General features: G+C 40.0%; 1 protein-coding gene across 1 annotated transcript in view; it reads left to right on the top strand.

The window, feature by feature from the left end:
- Positions 1-1,605: 1,605 nt before the first annotated feature.
- TEX11 (testis expressed 11) overlaps positions 1,606-10,201 on the top strand; it is a 179,021-nt gene continuing 170,425 nt past the window's right edge. The window contains exons 1-3 of the mRNA XM_021712871.1: positions 1,606-1,668; positions 2,942-3,024; positions 7,398-7,549. Coding sequence (XP_021568546.1) covers positions 1,606-1,668; positions 2,942-3,024; positions 7,398-7,549 — 298 coding nt within the window. The remainder of the gene's footprint in view (positions 1,669-2,941; positions 3,025-7,397; positions 7,550-10,201) is intronic.

Here is a 10,201-nt window from a genome sequence, read left to right on the forward strand (position 1 = left end):
CTTATAAGTGGTCCTGAAGAAATTTTGAAAAAATAAAAACAATGCATTAAACATGTACTGAAAGTAAGAATGAGAGTAAGTGGAAGGAAAGGGCAGGAACCATGTCATCCAGTTCCAGTTGTTTAGCCAGTTTTTCCATGAATTGCTTAGGTGCTGACCTATCCTTGAGGCCCTGTTTGTCAGACTTCTTGCTGCTTCCATTACAATGCCTGACTTATTGGTCTAGAAGCAGCAGGCTTCTCCTAAAAATAGACAATAAGCCTCCTTCTTCTGCCATGAGGAGGTCTAACCCTCTTCTTTGGAGAATCATGACTGCCAGGGAATTTAGCTGGTTCTGGAGAGTGACAAGGCTAGTAGCTATTTCTTCTATGCTCTCAGTAAGGTTTTTTTAAAGTCTTTGATAGTAATTTAAAGAGGTTGTGAGTTCTGCAGCCCCTGTTTCAATCCCAGCCGTTATTTTTAAACCTATCAATAGGGGAATGAATTGAATTATCCGTTTGGGTCAGTTGTGGATTAGTGGGATAGGGAGGGTTTGATTGTTAGGAGAAATAGTGATATCTGGGGCTAGATATACCAAGGTTTATGTTTTTGTCCAGTTAGTGGGAAGACATAAATAGGTGGTGGTTTCACATAAGAAAAATAATCCAGGAATAAAGAGACAAGAGGTGAAATCGATAGCAAATAGAAGTCTTTCTGGGAATTTGTTGGCAGTTTCCCAAACTGACAGAGAGCGTACCAGTGTGGCCCCTACAAGAGGAGTATTTATGTTATATGTAAAAGGAGGTTTTCCTGAGAAAGTGAGAGAGTGTCCCGCAGTTCCTGAGACGTTTATAGATGAATCGGTCTGAAGGAAAAGAGAGATGTGAAATGTAGTTACAGAGATGTGGGGGCATAATTCCTAGCCGGGGGTGGGAATTGTTTATAGAGTTTTGAATAGGTTTTATGGCTTCCTGCGTGAGACTGAGGAGCAGATAAGGCAAGAGTGAGTGATTTGCTGTAGGAGGGAAAGAAGGTTAGGATAGGTGATAAGAGGTTTTAAGCGGTGATAAAGAGGTTTAGTGCCTACGTGTAGGGCTTGATGAATGTCCATAAGAATTTATGTGGCCTGAGATTGGGGAAGGACATAGTGGCCCTGTTTTTGTAACCAGTCCTTTTGTGGTTGTGCTCCCTCCTGTAATAATTGTGCTTTTTCTTTGGGAAGGTAAAGGAGTTTTATGTTGGGAATTATTATAAGTTGTTGGGTAGGTGATTGGAGTGAGGCCTGTTTTGCTTCCCTCTCTGCGGCATTGTTGCCCTGTGAAATGAGGTTTGAGGCTCCTGATGACCCCGGCAATTTATGATGCTTACTTTAGTTGGCATTTTAGCTACCTTCAAAAGTTGGAGTATAAGAGTTATGGGAGAGCCCTAGCAGATCGGATCCTTCGTTCCTTCCAGATAGCAGCATGTGAATGTATGATGTGGAACATATATTTAGAACTAGTGTATATGTTTGCTTTCTTGTTAGCTGCTAAGGTAAGTGCCCTGGTTAGTGCAATAAGCTCTGCCTTTTGAGAAGAGGTTCCTGAAGGGAGAGGTTAGGGTTTAATAACTTTATTGTTAGAGACAATGGCATATCCAGCTATTTTCTTTTCTTTGGATGTTGTAGAGGATCTGCCATCAATGTACCAGGTAAAATCAGGATTATTTAATGGGGTAGAGGAAATATGGGAGAAATGGGGTATTATGTCCTCTAATGCCTCTTTGCAAGTATGGATGGGAGGCTCAGAAGAATTAGGGATGAGGGTGGCGGGGTTGAGAGTAGGACAGCGTTTAAAGGAGAACTCAGGAGATTTGAGAAGAGTGGCATGAATTAGTTGGATACGTGAAGGAGATTGGCTTACCTGCCACTGTAAGAGTTACCCTGGGCTCAGTAGAGGTAATGGGAGTTGGTGTCTGGAGTCTTGGGCACCTTCAGTCTTCAGCAGTGAGTCTAAGGAGGCTGGGAAGAGCTGCATTGGATGACTCCTGTTGGGGACCAGGAGAAGATGTCCGGATCCCTAGAGGGAGATTTGGGCACTCGACCTTCCAATGTCCCTTTTTGCCACAGTTGGGACATGGACCTGGGGGGTCCTTGGCTGTGGGCATGAGCAGGCCCAGTGGCCTTTCTTGCCACACTTGAAGCAGGGCCTAGGTGGCCTTTTGTCTTTGTTGGCTGATGGAGGTTTGAAGCCATGTAGGGCAGTGGCTAGGAGGTGGTATTTGGCCTGATCTCATTGAGCCTTTTTTAGCTTTGCCTGTTTTTCCTGGTTATTGAAAATTTTTAAAACCAAATTTAAAACGTCTTGTTGAGGGGTTTGAGGGCTCCCCTCTGTCTTTTTTAGTTTTTTTTTTTTTGGATGTCAGGGGACAATTGGGAAATAAAATGGGTGTTAAGGACAACAGTGCCCTCTGTTGAAGTGGGATTTAATTTTGTATATTTTTGTAGGGCTTTTGTTAATCTGTCTAGAAATTGTGTCAGGTTTTTGTCTGGTATTTGAGTTATTTCCCGGAGCTTGTCAAAGTTGACAACCTTATATCCTGCCTTTTGAAGACCCACAATGAAGCAAGCAACCATATGATTTTGGGCTTCCCATCCAGGTCTGTGTGCCTGATAATTCCAGTTGGGATCCTCTCGGGGAACAGCTGTTGCCCCTATGGGCTTAGTGTTGTAGGACCTGTGTATTTCATCAGCATGTGCCTAAGAGGTTTGTCACACTTGTTTCTCCCCGCCCCCACTGGAAAAGGGTAGAGGAAAGTATAATGTAAATATTATGCCAGATTAAGTTGTAAGACTGGGTAAGATATTTAAATTCTTTTAGATAGTTATCAGGGTCTGAGGAGAAGGAGCTGAGATGCTTTTAGATTTGGGATAGATTGGAGAGAGAGAATGGGATGTGAACTCGAACAATGCCTTCTACTTTAGCTACCCGTAAAGCGGGGAGAGGAGCAGGGAGAGGAGCCGTGTCCTGTTATGAAGTTTCCTGCTTTAAGGTTGCTTGAGACCAGGTATGGGGAGGGGATCTAGGGAGATCGGGGTAGAGCCTTGGAACTCTCAGAGTAGAGGGTGGGTTTGAGGTTTTGGAGCTTGCTTCTGGAACAGGTATAGAAGGAGGGTCAGGTTGAGAGGGGATGTAAGGTAGAGGTTGTGGAGCTGGATCTGGGATAGCTGCAATGGAATTGGAAGCGATGGAGGGTAGACTGTGATCAGAAGAGTTGAAGGAAGATGGAGAAAAGTCTGAACAGGGATCGGGAGGTGTTGTGTTAGGAGCAGAGTGGGCTAGGAGTATTTGAGAAGTAGAGCAAGATTTACAGAGAGAGGGTTGAGAGCGAAGAGCAAAGAAAGCCTGAACATAAGGAATTTCTGATCACTTGCCATTGCAGTGGCAGAGGTTATCAAAGTTCCGTAGAGTTTTATAATGGAGAGCTCCATTTTCTGGCCACTGGTACCCATTATCAAGTCTGTATTGTGGTCAGACAGCATTACAATAGCAAATAAGGGTTTTTTGTTGTTGTTTAATTTCCCCTTGGAAACCTAGGACCTTTAGGTTTTGGAGGAGGCATCCTAGAGGAGTAGATTTTGAAGGTTGAGACTGAGAATTTCCCATTTTGGCTGAATAGGGAGGGTAGACGAGTGAGGAAAAGTGAGGAGATAGATCTGAGAGAAAAGGCATCCCTGTTCTCAAGGCTTTCTCAGAGAGCAATAATGGTCTGCCTTGGAACAATGGGCATCCCCTATCCCAAGACCAGATTGGATGGGCACAAAGCCAGGGGCCTGAGGGCTGTGGGGGATCCTCCTGCTTAGCACTAGATCTTAGAAATGAGGAGAGAGAGAGAGAGAGAGAGAGAGATTACACTCACCCTTGTAACTGATGGATGAAATGTGAGCTGGTGTGTGGATGTTAATCCAGCAAAGCAAGTGGAGCTCAGCTCATTTAAGGGAGGGAACCACAGGAGATGGACTCATAAGAGGAACCCGCTCAGTTGCAGTGGTTTTTTCCTTGGTAAGGCTTGCTGAAAAGGAGCACATACTCTCTGTTAGCCAGAGAGATTCCAAGGTGTGTCCTTACAGCAGATTCAGGAGGGGTGGCTAGGAAGCGGATCAAGCCCAGAGAGGGGGAGGGAGGGAGGAAGGAGAGAGAGAGGTGATCCAGCGAGTCCAGTCAGGCACCTCTCCTGGGTTTCGGCGAGTGCAGAGAAAGAGAATGAGCTGGGTAGTCAGGCAAAGAAAAGGAAATCTATTAAAGGGAAACGAGAGGGAGACTGGTCTTAGAGAAGAACCAGCCCCTTGCTCTTTTTGTGGGTACCTCTTATACCCCGTAGCTGAAGTCTGGTGGTCATGTAGTACACGTAGTTCTGAGGAAGCAGGTGTTGGTGGTTACATAGCCTTGAGACCACCTTGAGGAAGCAGGCTGGTGCTGGTGGTTACGCAGCCTTGAGACGTAACCTTGAGGAAGCAGGTGCCAGCCCCGAAAACAGGACTTCGCTTAAGCAATGCAAGGTTAGCACAATGAGTCATTTTAACAATGCCCCCCGCCCCATGTAAGCCCCATCACAAGTGATTCTTCCACCTCAGCCTTCCAATTAGCTGGAGCTACAGGCATGCGCTACCACACCTGGTTATTTTTTTATTTATTGTAGAGATGAGATCTTGCCAAGTTGCTCAGGCTGGTCTCAAACCCCTGAACTCATGCAGTCCTCTTGCTTTGGCCGCCCACAGTGCTGGGATTACAGGCTTGAGTCCCTGCGCCAGGCTCTTTTCTTTTCTTTTTGAAGAGACACTCTGTCTGGAGGGCAGGCACTCCACCCACGCTGGAGTGCAGTGGCATGATCATAGCCCACTGCAACCTCAAACTCCTGGATTCCAGAGACCCTCCCATCTCAGTCTTCTGAGTGTCTGGCATTACAGGCATGAGCCATCATACCTGGCTCAATTTTAAAATTCACTGATTATCTCATCGTTCCCTTCCATTCTGCTGTAAGCTCATTTGTTATTTTTAAGATTCTGGTTATTGTGTATATTAATTTTCTGATTATTGTGACTAATTACCACAAATGGGGTGACTTAAAATAACAGAGATTTATTCTCTCACAGATCTGGAGGCCAGAAGTTCAAAATCAAGATGTTTGTTGACTTTTCATTGTATTGATTGTTTTCTTTACTGTGTAAAAGCTTTTTCATTTGATGTAGTCTCATTTGTTTCTTTTTGCTTTTTAAAAATGTTTGCCTATGTTTTTGGTGTTGTTGCTAAGACCAATTTCAGGGAGCTTGTTCTCTCTTTTTTCTTCTGGGAGTTTTATGGTTTCAAGTTTTACATTTAAATTTTTGATGCATTTTGAGTTGATTTTTGTGTATACTGTAGGATATGTCCAATTTCATTATTTTGCAAGTGAACGTGTAGTTTTCCAAACACCATTTATTGAAGAGACTGTCCTTTCTTCATTGTGCATTCTGAGCCAAAATGAATTGACCCTATATACATGAGTTTTGGGGGGGAAGGCTTTCAGTTCTGTTCCATTTGTCTATATGTTTGTTTTTATGCCAATACTGCTTTGGTTAATATAGCTTTGGGATATAATTCAAAATCTGGAAATGTGATGCCTCCAACTTGTTATTTGTTTTTATGGTGGCCTTGTCTAGTCAGAGTCTTTTGTGGTTCCACATACATTTTGGTATGGGTTTTTCTATTTCCATGAAAATGCCATTGGAGTTTTGATAGGGATTTCCTTGAATCTGTAGGTCACTTTGGGTAGTATGGACATTTAAACAATATTAATTACAATAAGTCCTCTGCATATGAACAAGTTCCATTTGGAGATCACGTTCATTAGTCCAATTTGTTCATACATCCAACAAAGTTAGTCTAGGTACCCAACTAACACAATATAGTACAGTACTATAATAGGTTTATAATACTTTTCATGCAAATACTACATAAAAAACAAACATAAAAACAAAGAAACATTTAAATCTTACATGCATGCATGTGACAATGTATGCCAGGCACATGAACTAACTTATGTGGTGGGACATACAAATGCACATTCGCATCTTTGAAAGTTCACAGCTTGAAGGTCCATATATAGGGGACTTACTGTAGTCCAATCCATGAATACAGGACCTTTCCTCATTTATTTGTATCTTCTTCAATTTCTTTAATCAGTGAACAGATCTTTCACCTACTTGGTTACATTTTATTCCTAAGGATTTTATATATTTTTAATGTTATTGTAAATTTGATTGTTTTCTTATTTCCTTTTTGGATATTTCATTGTTGGTGTAAAAAAAATGCTACTGCTGGGTGAAGGAGTGAGACTCCAACTCAAAAAATAGATAAATAAAAAGAAATGCTACCGTATGTTGATTTTGTATCCTACAACTTTACTGAATTCCTTTATTAGTTCTAACAGTATTTTGGTGGAGTTTTTAGGGTGTTATACATATAGGACCACTTGGTTCTGTAAGCAGAGACAATTTTTTAGTTTATACAAGAGTACAATTTCATTCTTTTGCATGTGAAAATCTAGTTTTCCCAGCACTATTTGTTGAAAGAACTGTCCTGTCACCATTAAATGGTCCTGACACCCTTGTCACAAATCATTTGATCATATATGCCAAGATTTATTTCTGGGTTCTCTATTCCATGCCATAGGTCTGTATATCTATTTTTATGCCAGTTCCACATGTTTTGATTCTGTAACTTTGTGGTAAGTTTTGAAATCAGGAAGTGTAAGTCATCCAACTTTGTTCTTCATTTTAAAGATTGTTTGGGACTTTTGGCATTCCTTGAGATTCCATATGAATTTTAGAATGAATTTTTTTATTTCTGCAAAAACTGTCATTGGAATTTTAATAGGATTAAAATCTGTAAATGTGTAGAGCATGTTTGGAATAATAACACCTTAACAATATTAAGTCTTCCAATCCATGAACTGGTCACATTTTTAAATAGTCAGAATATAATGATGTATTATTTGTATAATGAAATATAAACAAGTTTTTAAAAAGAGTTGTTGACGAGGGAACTGGTGAATTTCTCATATCTTTCCATGTAACTTCACTGGATCTCAGTAAACAATTTTTAAAACTTGGAATCAGTTGCAGGGCAAAAACATAAAATTAGATATTATATTTCTCTAATCATTATCTGACTATAGGTGTTCATGAAAATAAAATACTTATGGCTTAATAAATTAAGCTGAAATTAAGTTAAATAATTTATTATTGACAAATAGACTTATTTAGACATTTAGTAATATTACCTGAACCCAGCTATACTTTCATCTGGCTTGTTTTGCTCACACTGAGATAAACTTTAGGCTCATTGATCAATAACCAGTTTTTCAACTCGCATTGCTTAAAATTGTGTCTCATTGAACAGAGAATATGTTGGATTTTATTTCCTGAAGATTATCTGTGAACATTTTAAGTCTTCAGAAAATATTGGAAAAGCTCTACTACTTCACATTGACATGCTTTTACAAAGAAAAGAAGAACTCCTTGCCAAAGAGAAGATTGAAGAAATCATTTTAGGTCAGTAGGATTTCTGCAGGTGTTTTAGAAAGGTATTAATCTGTATGTAACTCTAAGATGTCAGAGCAGTTCCAGAATCCTAAGGTTAACAGATTTCTCCCACATTTATTTATTTATTTATTTATTATATTTTACTTTAAAGATGTGGGGTACAATTCAGAATTAGTTATACAAATGGACATTGTACAGGTAAAGTTTGGGCCTCCCTTTGGTCCCCACTTTGCCTGGTTTTAGGCAAAAAAACAGGCAAATCAATAAAGATACCCTTATTGATGTTGTGCTCCCCCTCTCCCCAGCAGTATCCTACTACTGCTAATCCCTTTCTTACAGTATTATGGTAAATGTTCAGGGTCTGCTTATGAGTAAGAACATGTGGTACTCTGTTCTTTGTTACTCCTACATTTTTGTTTTTCTTCCTTAATGGTCTTTAACAGTGACGCCTCACCTGTCCTAATCCCACAAACTGGGCAAGCTGGAATAAGAAACTAAGCAAAAGATCACAAAACATCTACAAAAATAGACAAACCTCTGAGCTTAAAACTCATGTATAGTGGAAACTTGTGAGATTACAAGTCTAGTTTCATGTCTCCAGTTTGATCTTAAATTAGTTGTGTGCCTTTGGGCAAGTCAACATCTCTGGACCTTGGTTTTTTCAATTATAAAATGAAGACTGTGAACTAAATTCTTGGGGTTTTTTTAACTTCTTTTTAGCAGCAGCATCCTTTTGTGATGCAATTTTATATGAACCCCACCTTGAATAAAATTTATTAGAGTTTCTCTGGTTAAAGCAGATTGTAGAGCCAAATTTGTTCACCATTTTCCTAACCCTCTGCTTCTCTACAGAACCTCTATACCCTAAAGAGCACATATGGTATGATCCTTTTCTTAGAAAATGCTCTTTACCACCTCATCCTTCCAACTCTATGCATGTATAGAGCTATAACTGGAATGATAGTCACTAAACGTTAACACTGGGGTTTATTCTAGAAGGTGGCATTTTAGGTGATGTATTGCTTTCTTTTTTTTATACTTTATCATAAAGTGTGCACCATGTTTTTATAAAAACAAAGTCATTAATATTTTTTAAAGAAAGTTATTTGACTAGATGATTTCTAAGGGCCTTTTGAACTCTAGACTTTATGAAACGTTTCACTGATGACACCCTCCCTCCAGATCTTCACTAAGAGTCCACTTATTTTTAGACCCAGTTTTTTAAAAATTATAGAATCAGGGTCTCGCTGTGTTGTCCAGGCTGGTCTTTAACTCCTGGGCTCAAGCAATTCTCCCAAATCGACCTCTCAAAGTGCTGGGATTACAGGCATGAGCCATCATGGTTGGCCTAAATCTAGTACTGATAAGATTGGTTATCTGGTTTTCCTACTCTTAGCATTTTAATAGTAGCATATTACAAATAGAGAAAACAGTGGGACCTCATTAAACTGACAAGCTTCTGCAAAGCCAAAGAAACCATCAAGAGAGCAGGGTGACAGCCTACAGACTGGGAAAAAGTATTTGCCAACTCCAGGTCTGACAAAGGCTTAACATCTTGGATCTACAAGGAACTCAAACGTGCTGAAAAGAAAAAACAAACAACCCCATTATAAAATGGGCAAAAGATATGAACAGACACTTCTCAAAGGAAGACATCCGAGTAGCCAACAGACACATGAAAAAATGTTCAACCTCACTAATCATCAGGGAGTTGCAAATCAAAACCACACTGAGATACCACCTAACTCCAGTCAGAATGGCAATTATCAATAACTCAAAAAATAACAGTTGCTGGAGAGGATGTGGCAAAAAGGGAACACTTCTACACTGTTGGTGGGAGTGCAAACTAGTGCAACCTCTGTGGAAAACAGTATGGCGATTCCTAAAAGCTCTAAATATTGACCTCCCATATGACCCCGCAATCCCCCTACTGGGAATATACCCCGAAGAACTCAAATCACTCTATAAAAAAGATACCTGCACACGTATGTTTATTGCAGCATTGTTCACAATTACAAGAACCTGGAACCAACCATGCTGTCCATCAAAAGGGGACTGGATTAAAAAAATGTGGTACATATACACGATGGAATACTATGCAGCCATAAAAAAGAACAAAATCATGAATTTTGCAGCAACCTGGATGGAACTAGAGTCTATAATACTGAGTGACCTCTCACAGAAACAAAGATCTGAGTATCACATGTTCTCACTCATATAGTGGACCTTGAACATCCAACATAATACTATAAGAAAATGACTGACAGTGGTGGGAAACTATTGGGGGGAGGGGAAGGGAGATGGGATTAACAGTAGTAAAACTATGGGGATGGGGAGGCACCTCTTATCAACAAGGGTGCCTAAACAAAGCATATTTGTATACCTAACCCTTAACTATACCCCACAATATCATAATAAAAAATATTGATTAAAAAAAAGAAGACATTGAGACACTAAATAGACCAACAACAACCCAGGAAATTGACTCTGTTATACAAAAACTACCTACAAAAAAAGCCCTGGACCAGACGGCTTTCCAGCAGAATTCTACAAAACATATAAGGAGAAGCTGGTAACAATCCTATTGAAAGTATTCCAGGCAATTGAGAAAGATGGAATTCTCCCCAAATCATTTTACAAAGCTAACATCACACTGATACC

The sequence above is a fragment of the Carlito syrichta genome, unplaced genomic scaffold, assembly GCF_000164805.1.
Source record: "Carlito syrichta isolate Samal-C Ts95f unplaced genomic scaffold, Tarsius_syrichta-2.0.1 Scaffold303676, whole genome shotgun sequence".
NCBI lineage: Eukaryota > Metazoa > Chordata > Mammalia > Primates > Tarsiidae > Carlito > Carlito syrichta.